The following is a 20301-nucleotide window of genomic DNA, read 5'->3' as shown; positions in this document are numbered from 1 at the left end:
TACTATTGCCACCTCTGGGAGGGGAGCTACAAGCACATGTATGGAGAAGAGTCAGTGTTTGTTTCCCTTGGTAGTCTCTGTAGGGAGTCCATCAGTTACCTCTGCTACCTCTCCCAAGAAGTCCTGAATATTTTTGATCACCTGGTTGGAAGGATAGCTTTCCTGTAGGCTATCTCTTTTTTGTTCTGCTCAGCCCAAACCCTTGTTGTCACAGGCAGAACTAACTTGGTGGCTCCTTCTGGTGATTTCTATATCTCTTCAGTCACAGTCATGTGACTGTAATAATATGGGGAGTGCTTTATGATATTCTCCTTTATGAAAGGGTCCTGTTGCCTTATCATCCTTGTCCCCCAGGATCTCTCGAGATGGCAGCTAAGTGTATGACAACTGGAAAAGTGCACCTGGAGGTGTTGTTTGGTTTCTTCTCTGTCACCTTTGTTTGCTGTAAGGTCTAAGGTTTGGGAGCCTTTTTTCTCTGACGTCTTGGGGCCTCTGCCTTTCTTTTTTGGTGCCCTATACTATCAGCAATTGTCTTCTCCAGTTACTGCTGACCAGTCCTCCCCAGGACATCAATACAGCTCAGTACCTTTCCAGTTTTTTTCTTTTGGTGCCCTTTCTGCTGGGTTCAGTTCACCAGACTTGTGATGTTTCCCAAACTCATCATCTGCTTTTTCCTTCTGGCTAGGCAGGGAGCACACAGTCATTGTTAGAGGCTATTTCATCATTGCCTTTCCAGTACCTAGATAACCTGAAGTGATTGGCTCTTGTGATGGTGTTCTTCAGTTATAAGGATCACATTTTTGTTTCTTCCTTCACTCTCTTCCCAGACCTTGGTCTTGGGTTTCCTAATGGGATCATAGATTGAATAGGGCCTGGCTCTGTGATTTCAGTGGAATAGAAAACTGCCATGAATGGAAGTTGGCAAATTCCCAACAACTTTGAAAGTGGGATTTAACTCAGATCTATTTAGCTTCCAAGTGGCCAGCTCTGTGCTCCTTCTCGTGTGGCTATACTTCCCATCCCTTTAACCCCACTTTTCTCCCTTTAATTCTTGAAAGCCATGCCTTAATGAGCAGGTCACCAGTGGGAGCAGTGTCCATAGGGGAGCAGAGATCTGTACCCATCTCTAATCTGTACCCAATGACCATTATTTGGGGATATTGCACTAAAGGATAACTTTTGGGTATGGGTTGGACTAGCTGGCTTGCCAAGATCCCTTACAAGAACCCTAAAGTTTATGATTTCTCAGTGCCTCCCTGTTCAAGGACCCTCTGACTGCATCTGGGGAAGAAGGCCAAATAACCTCATTGATGGGGCTTATCCCACTGGCGTTGGAGAATGGGGAGACATCAACCCTGCCAGTAAAGGAGCCAAGGAGATCCTTGGAACATTCTGCATTTTTATTCATTTTTCTTGGCTTGGCAGAGAGAGAAAAACGTGGATCCTTCTCCCTGAAACCCAAGCTGTCTTTATACCTTCTTTCTCTCATGGGCTATGCTGGGCTTTTCATTTCTCCAGCTTTACGTGGCCGTTCTACCAGGATGTCTGCCATAGCAGAGACTCAAAGACTCATGGCCCAAGAGAATGACATGGAAGTAGACCCCTCTGCAGCTGCCAGCACCAGGAGTCAGTTCCCAGTTCCCAGTGAGTAACAAATAGAACCTAACTTGGACTGTTGATGATGCAAAGTTTGAGGACTCAGTGGAGAAGACCTCTGCCTTTGCCAAAAATGCCAGGACTGGCAGTAGAAAGGGATATGGACCTACTTGGACTTAGGGACATGATTTCCTTGGTTGATCTCTCCTCACCCTGAGGTTGGAGGTTGGCAGGCAGACTGAAGCAGGTCAGGTTCAGGGGTAAAAGGCATCTGCAAAGCTGAGGGGCCCTCCCTGCTCCTCCTGTAGGGATGAGCCTCTCCCATATAGGCTTGAGAGAGTGAACGGGGAGGCCTGAAGACAATGCTGTGAACCAGAGGCAGGGCACTGATGTGGGTGGCAGTGCACTGGAACCTTAATAATGGGAGAGGGGCAGTGGGACCTGGAAGGAAGAATATGTGGCTGGGCAGGGAGAATGCAAAGGGCTTAGATGTAAATATAGACCAGTGGAGATAAGAGAAGCTATGGTAGGCCAGTACTGGGGCCCAAGGCATGAAAATTTAATCTTGTTTAGTGATGAAGAACTATTGAAAATTTCTGAGTCTCAGGTGAGCTTTAGGAAGATGACTGATAGCATGTGGACAGGGCTGGCTTGAGGGAGGGCTGTCTCAGGCCAAGGAGGCCACACAGGAGGCTGTGGGCTAGAGAATGGAAAGAAGTGCACTTGATCTGAGAGGTTCCTTTGTGAGGAAGAAAGACTTCAAAGGGAGCTCCAAGGCTTTGGGTCACCGTGACTAGTAAGACTGTGTAAGAGAGATAGAGAAGAGAGTAGGCTTTACTGGATCGTGTTTGACTTCGAGCATGAGTCATAAGCAGAGGGGTCCTGGTGGTGGTGGTGGCAACGTAGACCAGGGGCTGAGTTAGAGAAATTTGAGATTCTCCCCTGTAGAGAAGAGCCTGAAGCCATGGAAGGGATGAACTCTTGAGAAAGGCAGAGAAAACCCCTGAGGAGTGCCGGCCTTGGTAGGGGGATAAGAAGAAGAAAGGAGGACTGAATGAATAAGCATTTTAAAATGCTTACTCTGAATCAGCTCTGGGGAAGACCCTAGCAGTAGTCAAAGGTATGGAGAGGCCTGGCAGGACCCTGAGGCCAAAGGATTTGCTGCAGGAAGACTTAATCAATAGTGTCCTGTGCTTCAGAGCCTATGGCTATGGTGGTAGGGGCCCTTGGTGCCCTTTGAAAGAAGAGCTTTGGGTGAGGCAGAATGGGCACGTGTTGGGCCTTGATGGAAGGAAAGACAGACAGCAGGAGCCTCCATGCTAGGCCTGGGACAAAGACAGAAGACAGAGACAAACTGTTGCAAGAGCAGAGAACCAGAGGAAGGATACGACAAAGAAGAGGATAGTGTCATGGAGCAGGGAGAATCCTGGGAAGACCAGGATAGGGACTTGCCTTAATTTCTGGCATCGATCATCCTTGTACCTAGAGGGTCAGGTGCTGGTCCTGCCACGTTAGTGCCCAGGAGGAAGAAGTGTTGGGCTACCAAGGCACCTGCCAGCTCTTGCCTCTCCCCCTCCTTAGGTCTCCCTCGTGCTGCCCGTGCTGGCATGACCGAGATCCCACTGGCTGCTGTCGGTGAAGTCGTGGAAGAACAGACATCTTCTATCCGAAGCAACTCTTCTGCCAACCCAGCAAATTCAGGTAGCAACCAGAGACTGGCAGGTCATTTGTGCCTAGTCTTCCTCCTGTAAACTGAAGAGAGCTGGGCCAAGAGGGGTGGCATGATAGAGCTGGGTTTCATGGTTCCTTACTTGCTCTTAAGGGCTCATCTGTGGGAATACATGGAGACATGCCACTTGTGTGGCCTCCTTCCTAGAGCATCATCTATGGAAGCTGTCAGTGTTCCTTTGGTATTCTTGGCATTACCCATAATGGAATAGGCTAAGACCCTCACATTAATGAGGGCCTTTAGGAAAATACCAAGTAAAGTAGAGGCCAGTGAGTGCCCTTCTCCCATAGGACTGGTGGGGAGAAGTGGGAGGTGACAGTGAGAGTGGAACTCAGGCTGTATTTTAGAAGGGCCTCAAATCAAATTGGATGCATATTTGAATGCAACATAGCCAGTGAGTGCTGGGGCTCCCAAGAGGAAGGCCCCCATCCTTGCCCCCCAGGGGCTAACCTCCTACATCCTGCCTCCAAATAAGGATGCTACAGAGAATAAATATAAGTGAATGAGGCCAAGGTGAGTGAAACCGTATGGTCTGGAAGCAGCTGAGACTAAGGAAGGAGGTCCCTGACCCCAGAAGGAGGCCAGAAAGCAAGAGGATTTCAGTAGGCAGTGGAGAAATGTGCCCCATCTGCTAGGAGAAAAAACCCCTTCTTGCTGGAGATGCCAGAAAACTATAACCCTCAGGTTGTGTCCCCTTTGAAACAACACTAGGGGAGTCAGTGCTAGGCAAGGGCAGAGAGCAGCCAACCTGGGGCCCAGAAGGCAGAGGGAGGCAGCGGAGAGTGGGCCTCAGGCATCAGGGCCCAGTAGTCATCACTGGTAAGCAAGCCTTTTCCTCCCAGCTCCAGGCCCAGAAGTGAGGCAATAGGAGTCTGTGGAGTCTGTGGGCAGACATGGGCCTTAAGGAGGTGACTTTGGCCCAAAGTACCCCCAGAACCAGCTGGAATGGAGAGGGGAAGCTCATGGTTTGATTCCAAGCTTTGTTCTGAAGTGACCCTTTGGCTCTCTGAGTGACCCTACCTCTGCTGCCTGAACCCACCCTGTTTAGGGTGCCTGGGAGGGACCAAGCAGATGGAGATAGCTGCAGGCCCTAAGGTTTAGCTAAACACCTGTGAGGAAGCAGGCCCTCAACAAGTGCTGGGCTGGGGGGGTTCTTTTGTAGTTCGAAGGAAATCATGCATTGTGAAGGAAATGGAAAAAATGAAGACAAAACGTGAAGAGAAGAGGGCTCAGAACTCAGAAATGCGGATCAAGCGGGCACAGGTGCCTTCCTGGGCTGGGTTTGGGGCTTGCGGCTTGCTTTGGGCCTTGGATTTACACCACACTGTCCCCAGCTGAGTTGTATTTGGGATCCTAGGACCTGGACTCACAGCGAGCTGTAGTTTTAGTATCTCTGCTCTAAAGGGAATTAATTCTGTTGGGGCTGAATGTGGATTTGGGGTCATTTTGTTTAGGACCTTTGTTAGAATCTGTTAGGTATCAGCCCTAAGTCTTTTCCCTTTGGTGTTTTTCCTCTTCCTATAGGCCCTTAGCCTAGCTCTTTGGGGTCTCTTCTACCACCTCTTGGGCTTCCCCCCACCTTTAGGCCCTGGGCTTTTAAGGTCCCTATGCCCATTAGTCCTGAGACTTTTACAGGGTCCTCCTATCTGGGCTCACTCCAGGGATTTTCTCCAGTACTCTGCACACATGGAGGCCCCAGAAAATTGATGCCATTTCCCTCCATTGTTGCCCCACAGGAATATGACACCAGCTTGCCAAACTGGGAATTTGCAAGAATGATCAAGGAATTCCGAGCTACTCTGGACTGTCAGAGACTCACCATAACTGACCCTGTAAGTGTGTGTGGCCCCTAAGCAGCCCTTCCTTCCCCCACCAGCTAGGTTATAGCAGTGTGCATGCCTCCACCCAGCACATCATGTGGGCCCAGGTCAGGCCATTAACAGAACTCTCCTGAGTCTGATATCCAGCCTTGTGGGTGGCAGGGAGCCCAAGTGTGTTTCAAGCTGCTGAATGGCTTGACCTCCTATCATCTTCCTCTCTTACAGATAGAAGAACATAGGATATGTGTCTGTGTTAGGAAGCGCCCTCTTAATAAGCAAGGTAAGCCTGTGCCACACTGGGTGGGCACATACATACATGCACATACATACAAGTATGTCTCCTGACACTGGCAAATCTGTGCTTTCCTCTTGCAGAACTGGCCAAGAAGGAGTTTGATGTCATCTCAGTTCCCAGCAAGTGCCTCCTCCTCGTGCATGAGCCCAAGTTGAAAGTGGACCTGACCAAGTACCTGGAGAATCAGGCATTCCGATTTGATTTTGCCTTCGATGAAACAGCATCCAATGAGGTTGTCTACAGGTGCCTACTCTGCCACTGCCCCTCTTAGGCATCTTGTTGCCATCTGAACCTAGACACTTTTTTGGTTAGATGACTGGTTTCTATCCCTGTCCCACACAAACTGTTGGATTTCAGGTTCTGCTCGTGGGTTTGGCTGCAAGGAAAGAAGTGGCCAGTGTTTGGCTTTAAGCCTAAGGTGGTCTGGTGCAGCTATGTCCACCTGGCACACTCCTGTGCCACTCAAGGAGGCAGAAGCCCTGGCTCTTGGCAGCAGATGCCAATATTTTTTTGTTGGGCTTCTAGTAAGCTGGCCAGCCCTCTGTTGTGGACCACTCTGAAGTCAGCTTGGAGGGGACACTGGAGATTAGGGATCATTGGCAACTTTGCCACCTCTGCCATCTTAGCAACTGCATAGTCCTAAGGAGAGAGTTAAGATGTGTTTTGTCAGAGCTAGCCACAACCCTCCTCCAGCTCCCAGCCTTCTTTCTCTGTAGGTTTACAGCCAGACCCTTGGTACAGACAATCTTTGAAGGAGGAAAAGCAACCTGCTTCGCATATGGACAGACGGGCAGTGGCAAAACCCATGTGAGTCTTACCAAGGGGTTGAGCCCCTGCCAGAAAGTGACCTGCAGACAGAGCCCAGCCTGGGAGTTTTCTCAGCATGCTTCCATCTAGTACTTGAGTCTTCACAGGGAGAAGTATGAGAAGTGGGGAGGTGGGGTGGGGGGCATCACTAGGTTTCTTGTTGAAGCCATCATTAGTGCTGGGTCCTGGTATGGGCCCCCAGCTGATGGGGCTGCTACTTCTCCTTTGCAGACGATGGGCGGAGACTTCTCTGGAAAAAACCAGAATGCATCCAAGGGCATCTATGCATTTGCCTGTAAGTCCTAAAGAAGTCTTACCTCCTCTTGTCCTCAAGTCATAGCTTGAAGGGGCAGAGCCAAGCTGAGCGAGCTCCCTCCTAGCCCAGGGCATCCCTGCTCCTCCTAGTCTAGCAGACATGTGTGAGGCTGCCCAAGACATCCCTCCTCCCTGCTTCCCTCTCTTCTCTCTAGCACGAGATGTCTTCTTGCTGAAGAATCAGCCCCGATACAAAAACCTCGGCCTGGAAGTCTATGTGACCTTCTTTGAGATCTACAATGGGAAGGTTAGTAGATGGGAAGGAGAGGAGGCAGGTCAGAGGACCCTACTTTGCTCAGTTCCTCTAGCCCTCCCTGTTGATGTTGAACTGAAGTCACCTAATCAAGCAGCCCCTGAAAGACCAGCTCAATCTCTCAGCTGCCTCAGTGCCCCAGAGAGCCATTTACTTGGCAGATATCCTCTTCACTGACCTGGCACCTAGCTTTTCCTAGTGGGGGTTTTCTTTCTGGCTATTCTTGTTTCTGTCCCAGCTTCCTTCCCTAGAGGCCAAAAACACCCTCTGGGACAAGGGGGTAGGAGGAGGAGGATCTGGTGTTGCCCATGGGCTGCCTCTGCCAGCTTTTCTCCTTTGCCTTCCCCACTGTAGCTCTTTGACCTTCTGAACAAGAAGGCCAAGCTCCGGGTACTAGAGGACGGCAAGCAGCAAGTACAGGTGGTGGGACTACAGGAGCACCTGGTGAACTCAGCAGATGATGTCATCAGGATGATTGAAACAGGCAGTGCCTGCAGGTGAAGGAGAAGGCCTCTGGGTCAGGTGGCCAAAGGAGAGCTGGGAGGGCCAGGGGAGGAGTGATGACTTGCCCTGGGGCTCCCTGCAGGACTAAGGGAATTCAGGTCTCCCTTTGTCACTGCATCCTGTTGTCCACTGCCACTCCCTTTGACACTGTAGTCAAGCACTGGGGGGTGGGAAGAATTTCCCAGGATCCTGGGGAGAGGAGGGAAGTGGCTGGCAGCTCTGTGATGGACTTGTCTAGCAGTCTGGTCAGTAAGCATTTATTAGTACCAGGCACTGTGCTTGAACACCAGACAAAGACAAAAGACATCTCCTGCCCTCAAGGAGCGTAAAATCTAAGGGAAGAGACAATATGTATACAAATCTATACAAAGCAATCTATAGACAGGATAAAAAGGAAGTACTTAACAGAGAAAAGGCTGTAGAAATAAGACAGATAGGAAGAGGCTTGTGGAAGGGGAGATTTTAGCTGGAACTTCAAGGAAGCCAAGAGGTAGATGAGTTGAGAGCATTCCAGGCATGGGAACAGCCAGAGAAAATGCTGAGTTGGAAGATTAGAGAAAATGCTGAGTTGGAAGATTGGAGGGTCTATGTGAAGAACAGGCAGGAGGCCAGGATCACTAGGTCTAAAAGTACACAGGGGGGGGGGGGGGGGGGGGAGTAAGATGTAAGGAGACTGGAAAGGTAATGGAGAGGAGTAGGAAATGGATTAGGAAGGGCTTTTGAACACTGAACAGAAAGTTGTATATTTACTCCTGGAGGTGATAGGGAGTCACTGAAGTTTTTAGTTAGGAGGTGATATCACTGGACCTGAGCTTTAGGAAAAATCACTTTAGTGGCTGAATGGTGGAGGATGGTCTGGAAGAGGGAGAGGCTTGGGGCAGGGAGAACACTCCCTACCCCACCAGGCCAGTGCAACAATCCAGATGGGAGGAGTGGGTAGGGCCCTGCAAGAACCAGCCCTACAAATGTGAGTAGATTGGATTCAGAGGGAGTCAGGAAGAGTGAAGAGTCAGGACAATACCTAGGTCACCAGCTTAGGAGGACTGAGAAGAGAGGAGGAGGAGGATGGTATGTTCCACAGGGATCATTTAGGGGGAAAGATGAGTTTCCGATTTGGACAAGTTGAGTTTGAAATGTCTGCAAGGCAGCTGGAGATGTAAGAGTGGAGTCAGCAGAGAGATGATAATTAAATCCAGGGGAACTGATGAGATCATCAAATGAAGGTAGTATAGAGGGAAAAGAAGGCCTAGGACAGAAGCCTGAGGAGGGGTGATCTGGAGGAGGAGAACCAGGAGAGAGTGATGGTCTCAATAACCTAGAGAGAACAGGGGCAGCTCGGTAGCTCAGTGGATTGAGAAACCAGGCCTAGAGACGGGGAAGTCCTGGGTTTAAATCTGACCTCAGACACTTTCCAGCTGTGTGACCCTGGGCAAGTCACTTGACCCCCATTGCCTACCCTTATCACTCTAATGCCTTGGAGCCAATACACAGTATCGATTCCAAGACGTAAGGTTTAAAAACAAAACAAAAACCTAGAGAGAAGAGAAAGGTTCGAAAAGGAGAGAATGGCCCAAAGTGTCAGTCTGCAGGGAAGTCAAAGAGTAGGAGGATGGAGAAAAGACCTCACTGGATTTGGTAGCTGAGAGATGACTGGTAACTTGGGAAAGGGCAGTTTTGGTGGAATGATAAGGTTGAATGCTGAATTGTAAAGGGGTTAAGAGTGAGAGAAGAGAAAGTAGAGGAGTCTGTTATAGATGGCCTTTTCCAAGACTTTAACTGCAAAAGACAGAAGAATTAGAAGATGATAGCACAGTTGGAAGGAACAAGGGAAGGTTTTTTCAGAGTCCTGGGCATATGGGCATATTTATAGGCAGTAGGAGATAATCTGGTAGAGAGGGAGAGATTGACAATAAATGAGAGGATGACCGAGGGGACCATGTGGAAGAGAAGGGATGGAATGGGATCACTTGAACAAAAAGAGGGGTTGGCCTTGATAAAAGGAGTAAGGTTGTTACTTCATCATGTGAGATGGAAGTGAAGGAGAAGAGAAGGGCAGAAGGCATCAGGTGGTAGGAGAAGAGGAAGCTCATGGCAAATGGTCTCAATTCTTCCATTAAAATATGAGGCAAGGGGGCAGCTGGGTAGCTCAGTGGATTGAGAGTCAGGCCTAGAGACAGGAGGTCCTAGGTTCAAACCCGGCCTCAGCCACTTCCCAGCTGTGTGACCCTGGGCAAGTCACTTGACCCCTTTGCCCACCCTTACCAATCTTCCATCTATAAGACAATACACCGAAGTACAAGGGTTTAAAAAAAAAAATATATGAGGCAAGATTTCCAACTATAAGAGTATTGGAGGAAGGGAGACCACAAGAGATATGAGAAGGGCTGCAAAGGGCTGCCATTGTGGAGAGTGAATTGATAAGGGAAGAATAGAAGGATTGCCAAGTGGCAGGGATGGCACAGTCAAGGTTGTGTAACATAAGTTTCATAATGGTGTGTAATTTTTTCCTTCAGCAGCACATGTGTAGAAGTGAAGGTGATTAAAGGTGGGAGTGATCCAAGGCTGAGGCTTAACAAGGTGGAATGGGCAGTATAATAGGGGCCTGGAGATTCAAGAGAGGTAATCAGTGTAGAGCTGAACTGATTCACCAAGGGTCAAGATGCCCTGACTCACTGAACAGCTATGTGAAGTGAGAGCTGGTTTGTCCCTGCACACTAGCTCCCATCAGGCAGGAACTGACAGCTAGGGATGTCATGCAGGCAGGCGACAAGCTCTTTGGACATTGGTGCCAGTGTTGGTCATCTCTCTCATCTCTGTCTCTATATATCCTGGTCCCCTTTCTGAGGATCCCTTGGTAGGGAGGTTTAGGTCTGGGCGCCCTCTGATTTACTCCTCCCTGTGCCCTAGGACCTCAGGGCAGACTTTCGCCAATGCCAGCTCTTCCCGATCCCATGCCTGCTTCCAGATCCTGCTCCGAGCCAAGGGGAAGCTGCATGGCAAGTTCTCCTTGGTGGATCTGGCCGGGAATGAGAGAGGGGCTGACACATCCAGTGCTGACCGGCAGACACGCATGGAAGGGGCTGAGATCAATAAGAGCCTGCTGGCCTTGAAGGTAGAGGCCAGAGTAGTAGGGCACGCTGGGTCTTGACAACTTTCAGAGGGGTCAGAGTCTGGGTCCCAGGACCTTAGCTTCTCCCTCTCTACTCATTGCAGGAGTGTATTCGGGCTCTGGGACAGAATAAGTCGCACACCCCATTCCGGGAGAGTAAGCTGACACAGGTGCTCAGGGACTCCTTCATTGGGGAAAACTCCCGAACCTGCATGGTAAGGCCCAGGTGTGCACCCAAGGGCTTCCAGAAGCACCTGGCCCATGGGCATCCACCAACAGAGGGGTTCCCTAGTCCCCTTGCCCACAACTTGGGACAGATTCCTGCTTTAAGGAACAAGAGAGGGTTGAGGCTAAACTCCATCCCTGGGCATGGCCTGCTGCCCAGATTTCCCACCTAGAACCTTCTGCACCTAAGCAGCCGCCTTGCCTGCTTGCTACTGGCCACCCCAGCCCAACCAATGCCACAATAGTCCTCAGGCCCTCTTCAGCCACCTGCTTGGAGGCAGACTTTCTGGGTCCTGGGATTTTTTCTCATCTACCAGGAGTCCTAGAAAAAAAAGAGAGTCCTTATTATGCCAAGAGTTCCTCGGGAGACAAAGGAGGTATGGGTACAAAGGAATATAGGCTTATCCTGCAAAAGCCATGAGAAAGAAAACAAAAGCAACCAAATGGGAGTGTAGGGAGATGGAAGTGGATAGGCAACTCCTGAACTTGGGAAGGCCCCTCTTTATGCCCCGACTCTACCAAGAGAGCCCAGGCTACTCGGTAACCTGGGTCATGTCTTCTTTTCCAGATTGCCATGATCTCCCCAGGGATGAGCTCCTGTGAATATACTCTGAACACCTTAAGATATGCAGACAGGTACAAGGGCAGTGGGCAAAGGCTTCTCCTAATAAAATAGAGCCTTGGGCTCTCAGGAGACAGTGGGCAAGCAAGAGGGTGGGTATGTGGGGCAAGACTTTTCTCATGCTGCTCTGCTGGGGTGGGGGTGCTAGGCTTGGCCCACTTCTCCCAACACTCGTCCCTCCCCTTAGCATCTCCTCCAAGAGGCTAATCCAGGAGAAGGGTTAGGCCTGATTCTCTTTCTTCTCTTCCTCCCTCCCCAACCCAGGGTCAAGGAACTGAGCCCTAACAGCAGTGGGAATGGAGAATTGCAGACCCAGATGGAGACGGAGGGGGAAGAGCTGGAGCCCAGCTCAGACAATGCCCTCCACCCTCATGGTGTAAGCAAAACCAGACAGACGGTGGGGTTCAGAGTAACAGAAGTGGGAGAGAGGATGGGGCTGGCCAGGGCCTGGATCTTAGTGTGGGCCTCTCCTTCCTTGGCATGGCCAGCTGTCCAAGGACGAAGAAGAACTCTCATCCCAGATGTCCAGCTTCCAGGAGGCCATGACTCAGATTGGGGAGCTCGAAGAGAAGGCCATAGAGGAGCTCAAGGAGATTGTTCAGGTACGAAGGAGGCTTGGCAAGGTCAATCCAGTAATAGGAAATGAGCCATGGGCATAGGAAGTACTTTCACACATTTAGACCGCAGCTCCAAGAGAAGGCAGCTGGACACATCTTAGAGATGAGCAGCCCAGCCCAGAGCTGAGGAAATCTAGTCACAGCCACAAAACAAGAAAGCATTGGTCTCCAGAGGCCTCTGCCCTAGCCTGGACAATCCCTGAGAAGGCTCCCCGAACTAGCTGCCTGGCTTCAAAATCTCCTCAAAGGAACTGGCTGATTCAGCAGCCCATTCTCCTTAAGGGCAGCACAGTTGATAGGGACATTTTCCCCAACATCTGTCTCCACCAGCAACTCCACCTTCTTACCCACCTCCAAAAAATTCTCTGAGGAGGAACCTCTCATTGCCCACCCCCATGCGGTTTAGAGTCCACAATCGAGAGGAAGATGAGGAAGCAAACTGGGACCCACCCTCCTCCCCAAATCTTCAGCCAGTCCTTTATGGCATTGTTTGATGATTACTTTTGATAGCACCTCAGTGTCCTTCTCTAAATGGCACTGGATACAGCTAGGACTGTCCTCTCTCATATTTTGGATACTGCCTTTCTTCATGCAACATTGTGAGTGTTGGCTCCTTGTGAGCTTTAGGGTTCATCCAATCACAGGAAAACCCTGATGTCTGACTATGCCAAGGACAATCCTGTATTTATAATGTTTATAGTTTCAAACTCGAGTCTTAGACCTTTAGGTTTTTATCCCAGTAGAATTTAACCTTAGTGTATTTGGCCCTGTGGGTTAGCTTGCCCAGACCTGATCATCCAGTGTGTTCTCTTTTCTTCCAAGTTTTGGGTTCTCTGCAGTTGGATGTGAATGTTTCTGTGTCTCAAGTCATTGATAAGAAACCTCAGCCACATGGGGCCAGGGAAATTTGGGCCGCTTTCCAAACTGCCTGACTATATTGTCCTCTAAGCCATGTCTTCCTATCTTGTCCAGGAAAATAAGCAGGGTGGGAAGTTAAGTCTGTCTCTCTAGTGTCCCTTGAGCTAGTCTAGTCTCCCTGGCGATGTGGTTACGTGGTTCTGATGGAGTTGATCTGGCTTTTGGGATTAGACACTTTCCAAAGGAGCATAAATCATCTCTGATAAATGCATGTTGTTGAGAAGGAGCAGAGACATGGACCATGAGTGAGAAATGTGGCCTGTATCTGCTGGCAGACAGTGCTGTTCTAGCAAATAGACTGGCTATAAAGTGCTGTGTGGTTTCGTCCAGTTCAGAGTTGTTAACTTTTTTTTATCAATCATTTATTTTTTCTTCCTCCCAATCCTCTCTCCCCACTTAAAAAAAAAACACACCAAAATCGTTGTAACATATACATATTCCATCAAAACCAATTCTCATACTGTGTCCCAAAAATGTATGTCTTGTGCATATTTGAATCTCACCTCTCCATCTTAAGGTGAGTGGGGGTAGCCTTCTTCATCATAAGGCCTCTAGAATCACAGATGGTCATTGGGTTGATCTGAGTTGTAAGGCTTTCAAAGTTTGTTTTTCCAGTGTTATTGTTCTAGTATAAATTATTTGCCTGGTTCTTCTCCCTTCCCTCTGCATCAGTGTTCATACAAGTCTTCCAAGTTTCTCTGAATCCACCCCCCCCTCATTATTTCTTACAGCACAATAGTTTTCCAACACTCATATATACTATAATCTGTTTGGTCCTTCCCCAGCTGATTAACATTTACGTGCCCCCCCCCAAAAAAAAACCATAAACACTACAAAAATAGCTACCATAAATATTTTTGCATACATAAGACTTTTTTCCTATATTTCTTTGATCTCTTGGAGATAGAGATAGGCCTCCTAGTGACATCACTGAATCCAATGATAATGTGCCCAGATTATCAACTTTTGGGCAGAATGCTTGGAACCAATCAATGTACAACAATTATAATTGTTTTATATATATATATACATATAATTGTTATATATAAATATAAAATAAAACAGTGCAGCAATGTGCTGGATTTTCCAAATCCCCTCCAAAAAGGTGTCATTTTCCTTTTTTATTAACCTTACCAATATGGTGGATGTGATGTGAGGTGTAGAACCTTAAGTTACTTTAATTTTCATTTATTTAATTATTTGTGATTTGGAGAATTTTTTCATATGAATATAGATAGCTTGGATTTCATACCTTGAAAACTGCCTTCATATCCTTCAACCATAATCAACTGAAAAATGACCTTTTTTTTAATACATTTGAATCAATTCCATATATATAATGTAAGACATATATTTGATAGATAGGTCGATGGATAGATAGTAGATAGATCTTGGAAATGAGACTTTTATCAGAGAAATTTGATGAAAAGATTATATTCCTAGCTACATTCCTTCTAGTCTAAGCTGAATTGGATTTGTTTGTGCAAAACCTTTTTAGTTTTATGTAATTGAAATAATTAAAAAATTTTCTCCTATAATACTTTATATTTAATATAGTTATATTATACATCATATATAATATATTTAATATAATATTTCTTGCTTGGTCATGAACTATTCCTCTAACCATAGGTCTGAAAGGTGATTTCTTCTTTATTCCTCTAATTTGTTTATTTTTTCCCCCAAACCCCTTACCTTTTGTCTTAAAATCAATACTGAGTACTGGTTCCAAGACAGAAGAGAGGGGAGAGGTAAGGGCTAGATAGTTGGGAGTAAATGACTTGCCCAGAATCACACAATTAGAAAGTATCTAAAGTCGGATTTGAACTTCAGTACTTCCCATCTCTTAGCTCACTATCCATTGAACCACCTAGCTGCCCTCTCTCCTTTATTTATGATGTGTGACATTTCTATCTAGGTTGTGTGTCCATTTGAAACTTATCTTGGTATATAGGTGTGAAATGTTCATTTCTGCCAGAACACTGGACATTTTCTGTCAAATAGGTAACTCCTTGCTTCAGTAGCTGGAGACTTTGTATTTATCAAATACTTTACTCTGTTTACTTCTTGTGTGTGTTGTGCACCTGATCTGATCCACTGATTGTCTTCTCTATTTAACTAGTACCAAATCATCTCAACTTCTGCTTGAATTTGAAATCTGGTACTTTTAGGCTCCTTTTCCTACTTTTTTTCGTCATTTCCTTTGAGATTCTTGATCTGTTTATCCCTCCAGATCAATTTTGTTATTTTTTCCTAGCTCTATAAAGGAGTCCTTTGGTAGTTTAATTGGTATGACACTGAATAAGTAAGTTACATGAATACTGTCTTTTTTAAAAATATATTCACTCTACCTTCACCCATCAATACTTAATATTTCTCCAGTTATTTAAATCTGTCTTTATTTCTGCAAATAGTGTTTTGTAAGTTATTTCATCGTTCCTTTGTGTATCTCAGTAGGAAGTGTAACCATCATAGCACTACTAGTAGCAATATAATGATCCAAGACAATTCTGAGGGACTTATGAGAAAGAATGCTATCCACATTGAGAGAAAGAACAGTGGGAGGAGAAACATAGAAGAAAAACATATGAATATGATTTATCACTTGTTTATATGGGTATATGATTTGGGGTTTTGGTTTTTAAAGATTGCTCTATTGCAAAAATGAATAATATGGAAAATAGGTATCAAGTGATATTTGTTGCTTCTGGGAGTGGAGAAGGGAAAGAAAATAAACCATGTAAACCATGGAAAAATATTTTTTAAAAAAAGTACACAAAAAATGTAATGTTTAACACGCTCACACCCCCCCAATACAATGTAACATAAATATTAATTTGTGGTTTTCTAAATCACACAGGGATACATTTCTATTTTAAGTTTGATATCATTTATTTAGCCTTTTTTTAATAGAGCTCAGATTTCTTCCTTTGAAAACTGTCTGCTCATATTGTTTAACCATTTATCAGTTGAAGAATGACCCTTACTATAAATTTGACTTATTATTTAACTATATACCTTAGAAATGAGATCTTTGTCAGAAAATTGCTGCAAAAGTCCACCCCCACCCAGTTCTTGCTTTTCTCATTTTAGCCACATTGGTTTCATTTGCATAAACTTTTTAATTTGACGTATCAGAATTATCAATTTTGCCTCCTGAGAACCTCAATTGGTTGTGAACTCTTCCCCTTTCATAAATCTGACAGGTACTTTCTTCTCTATTCTACTAATTTGTTTATGATGTCACCCTTTAAGTCTAAATCAGGTACCCATTTAGAGCTTAGTTTGATATCTGGTTTGAGATGTTGGTCTATATCTAGTTTCTGCTAGCCTGCTTTCCAGTTTTCATGGAATTGTGAGTTCTTCACCAATCCTTGAGATCTTTAGGTTTACTAAACACTAGTTTACTGTGTTCATTTAGTTCTATATATTGTGTGATTGAATATTGATAAATTTCTCTCTTTTTTACTCAGTACCAAATTGTTTAGATGATTACAGCTTTGTAGTAGTATAGTTTGAGATCTGGTTCTTCCAGGCCTTCTTCCCATTTTTTTAATTGATTCCCTTTGATATTCTTGATCTTTTATTTTTCCACATGAATTTTATCATCTTTTTTTTCTGCTCTACAAAGTAATTATTTGGTAGTTTGATTGACATGGCACTGAAATTAAGTTAGATGGTAAAATCATTTTTATTATATTGGTTCAGCCTGCCACCTTTCCTGAATAAAGACCCTGGTTTGGATGCAGGCAACACAACTTCAGTCTTGCTCCTGGGTAGAATGCCAGTAGACATTGACTAACTATCCTCAGCCTATCAGCTATTTGGAAGATTCTACAAGTTCAAAGAAATAATACTGCCTGGTCTTTGCTGGGGGGCTAAGTCTATAATCTCCAATCTGAGTCAGAGGGGATAACATTGCCCACATCTTGGGGTGTAGGATAAGATGATGAGCTACCTAGTAAGTTCATGGGTTCTTATCCTGCACTGAGAGGAGAGAGAGAGAAGTACTTGTGACCTTGGGCAAGCCAGAGGATTCAGAGAAAATGGAGAGAGGAATGCCTGGGATGGGAGCCAGGGCACAAGCAAGAGGAGGGGGGACTTCACAATGGATGGCCTGCCTTTTTGGGAGGAAGAAAAAGAGAGGGCCCAACAGGCAGGCTATGTGCAGTAGAGATCTTGCTGGGTGGTGGCAGGGAGGACCCCGCAGAGGTAAGACCTGGCCCCTTCCTCTAGGAGAATTCAAGCATTCTGTGGGAAGACGGGCAAGAACACAGAATAGGGTGTGACAGTGGGCTTGAGGCCAAGGGCCCTACTCTGACCAGGCAAAACTGACCTAATCTTAGTTGGTCAGAGAATGGAGTGAGGTCCATTGTGTTCCCTTCTTCCTATGTCTCTGCAGAAGTGGTCTAACTGGATCGAACTGCTAGAGACCACAGAGCAGCCAGACTATGACCTGGAGACCTTTGTAAGCAAAGCTCAGCATGCTGCTACCGAGGGCATCAAGAACTTCAACAGCCTCCAAGGTACCATTCCTCCCATCCTCCCCTCCCAGGCTCCTGTCTCTCTGCCCTCCTTCAGTATCTTGCCCTTTAGCTTCCTTTGCCCAGGCCTGGGTGGGTCCTGGGGGAGCACACCTTGGTGCACATTGGCACCATGGGAAAGGGGCAGCTGGACAGGGCTGGGTCGGGCTGAGCTGAGGCCTCTCTTACAGATGTCCTGCGGGCCCTGCGCCTGGCCATGCAGCTGGAAGAGCAGGCCAGCCAGCAGATAAGCAGCCACAAACGACCTCAGTAACATGCCAATAAAAGATGTTTGATGGTTAAGCTCTTCCTTCAGAGGTGTCTGGGTGCTCCCTGGCATCCAGGTTGTTGCCCAGGTTTGGCCCTTGTTTGGGGAGGTAGGACACACTGCTGGGATGTCTGCCGCTGGAGCTGGGCCTGGGATGCCTCCAGGGCCCACTGCCCCCTTTGGCCCTGGACGGGCAGGCCCCGTGGCTCCCAGCTACCTTTTTCCATGTGTGTTGTGTAGTTTTCTATTGTACAGTCCTCCTGTGTGACTGGAGGACTGTCAGCAGCTGGCCCAGGGCTGGGAGGAGACGACGAAGGATCAGCCTTTCCTTCGTTTCTGCTTCTACGGCTCTGAGCTGCCTTCTAGAGCAGACAGTTCTGGGCCTTGCCGTTGGCCTGCCCAGCGTCTGCCTGGGAATGGGCAGGGCAGGGGAGGGTTTTTTTAAAAAGATTCTGAAGCTCTTTCTCCTCACTCTGACAACCCTCTTGGGTTTTGTCGAGGGGGAAGGGTCTTTGCCTGTTGTCTGTTGTCTATTTAAACATTGCGTCTCCCAATAAAGGAAGAGAATGTAATAATTTGCCTCTGTATTATGTGGAAATGGGGGCGTGGGGGCACACTGGGAGTTCCCTGCTCTTAAAATGGGCCCTCAGAATGAGGGGTGTGTTGGAGCAGTGGAGGGAGCAGTCACCCACCTTCCAGTGAAGCTTATTTGCTATGTGGCCCAGAGCAGCCTGTAGAAGGGGGGAAGATGGACCCCACTCTGGCCCCAAACAGGGCTGCTCCAAGTGGCTTATCAGCTATGGTTCCTGGGGGAGCTGGTATTGCCAAGCCTAGCCTCTACCTCACTTGGGCCTCTGCTCAATGCCCCAGAGACACTTGCGATTCTTTTGAGAGACCTGGGCCCAGGGGAGGGAAGCCAGCTATCTCTGGCAAGTTGGAATGGGATGGAGGGGGATTTTCCTCAGAACAGTTTAATCCCTAATGACTTCACTTGGGAGTCTAGACCACAGAAACCCATCACTGGGATGGTGCTTTGAAGGCAGAGGGACAGAGCAGGGGGGGTGGGGGTGGGGGTGGAGTCTGGCCTGAATTTTGTTCGTAGGGGAAGTTGGAAGGAAGCAAGTTTGCTCTAGAAAGCTTGACTTTGCACAGACATGGGAGGCCTCCCTCTGGGCTTGGGGGCGTCCTGACCCTGTCCTCAGTTATACTAAAGAAGAGCCTCCTAAGAAGGGAGGGGAGGAGTGATGGCCAAGGCAGGTGAGTCTGGCTGGTTTATGAAGAACGAATTGGGGGGGAGGGGGACACACACATGGAAGCCAGTGATACAAGCATATGTGGCAGCTCAAAGGGCGATTTTCTATCTTGGGAAATAGCGTCATCTTCAGTGATGCAGATGCCCAGCAAGGAGGGAGGATTTCTGCTCTAGTGAAGCTGGATGGAGTCAGCCAAGTCCAAGAATTCTCTGCCTCTTAGGAGAGGCAGACATATCAGAGAGGGACTGATGAATGTGGGTCAAACTAAATGAAAGAATTCTCTCGGCAAATGCTGGAATCTGCTTGGGCTGGTAGCTGGCTTATAATGTCTGGCCAATCAGCAGCATTCTGCAGTAACTTCAAATACAAAAATAAAGCATTTCACAGGAGACTGAGGTGTAGAGAAAGGGGGGACTGTGATTCCTCTTCCTTCCCCACATCAGCCGCAGCAATGCGGGTGCTTGAGAGGACCGGTCAGAATCCTACAATATGCTGTCTACAAGATAAATGTTTAAAGCAGGGAGACACACAAAGGAAAGGTAAAGGGCTGGAACAGGACTTACACTGATTCAGCCCAAGTAAAAAAAAGTGGGAGGAGCAATTATGATCTCAGTCTGATGGTAATGGAATACTTTGGGGCCATAAGAAACGACAAGCAACCATCAGCACCAAAAAAGACCTGGGAAGACTCCTATGAACTGATGCCAAGTGAAGTGAGCAGAACCATAACAGCCATAAAGTATGATGATCAACTGTGAATGACTTAGCTACTCCCAGCAATGCAAGGATCCAAGTCAAATCCAAGAGACTTGTCATGAAAAAGGCTATTGCCTTGGAAGGAAGGAAGTGATGAAGGCTGACCTGACCACAGGTTCTTCACTTTACTTCCTCCATGAACTTTTCTCTAGTGGAAGCAATATGTGTCTCTTGCAACATGATGAACATGTGTTTATTCATGTACAGTGCATGTATTATACAGGTACATGTGCACTGAAATATCCCACAAACCCTGCCAAGTAGCTGTGTACACAATCAAAAGAACAAACAATAACTAGTTGATCAGACTGGGGCCATCTTTCATATAAGACATATGAGTTGATTAGATTCACAATTACAAATTAGACATAATCTAGGTCCGTTTGGCCAGAGGGGGCTGCTCCCCTCCCCCTCTACATATGTACTTGAGGACATTTCTCATGTGACCCACCCTTCTGCCCAGCCCATGGGAGCATTTCCTCCCTCTTCTTGTCTAGGGTAATGGGGGGGGGGGTCACATAGGGCATGAGGGTTTCAGTTTGGGCACATGGTCTCTAAGGCCTCTAAAAGGTTCACCATCACTGATCTAGGTCCTTGGTAGGGGTCTCCTAACAGCAAACCCAGGTAGTTCAGTTCCCCAATCACAGAGGACTAGGTTCAAACAACGCTCAATTTCCATGTTCGCTCCCTT

General features: G+C 47.1%; 1 protein-coding gene across 2 annotated transcripts in view; it reads left to right on the top strand.

The window, feature by feature from the left end:
* The window catches only part of KIF2C (kinesin family member 2C), a 30091-nt gene extending 12478 nt beyond the window's left edge, over window positions 1-17613 (top strand). Inside the window, exons 5-21 of one of the 2 annotated variants that reach the window (XM_044673489.1) lie at window positions 1519-1644; window positions 3178-3297; window positions 4488-4588; window positions 5062-5157; window positions 5371-5425; window positions 5521-5683; window positions 6157-6247; window positions 6479-6542; window positions 6718-6809; window positions 7170-7312; window positions 10227-10431; window positions 10533-10643; window positions 11222-11289; window positions 11540-11651; window positions 11764-11877; window positions 17213-17336; window positions 17525-17613. In XM_044673489.1, coding sequence (XP_044529424.1) covers window positions 1519-1644; window positions 3178-3297; window positions 4488-4588; window positions 5062-5157; window positions 5371-5425; window positions 5521-5683; window positions 6157-6247; window positions 6479-6542; window positions 6718-6809; window positions 7170-7312; window positions 10227-10431; window positions 10533-10643; window positions 11222-11289; window positions 11540-11651; window positions 11764-11877; window positions 17213-17336; window positions 17525-17607 — 1868 coding nt within the window. In that variant the 3' untranslated portion in view covers window positions 17608-17613. The remainder of the gene's footprint in view (window positions 1-1518; window positions 1645-3177; window positions 3298-4487; window positions 4589-5061; window positions 5158-5370; window positions 5426-5520; window positions 5684-6156; window positions 6248-6478; window positions 6543-6717; window positions 6810-7169; window positions 7313-10226; window positions 10432-10532; window positions 10644-11221; window positions 11290-11539; window positions 11652-11763; window positions 11878-17212; window positions 17337-17524) is intronic. The other variant, XM_044673490.1, reaches the window with a different exon arrangement.
* Window positions 17614-20301: the final 2688 nt, after the last annotated feature.

The sequence above is a fragment of the Gracilinanus agilis genome, chromosome 4 (assembly GCF_016433145.1).
Source record: "Gracilinanus agilis isolate LMUSP501 chromosome 4, AgileGrace, whole genome shotgun sequence".
NCBI classification, from domain to species: domain Eukaryota; kingdom Metazoa; phylum Chordata; class Mammalia; order Didelphimorphia; family Didelphidae; genus Gracilinanus; species Gracilinanus agilis.
The sequence above is the reverse complement of the archived record's forward strand: the minus strand, read 5'-3'. Positions and strand labels throughout refer to the sequence as shown.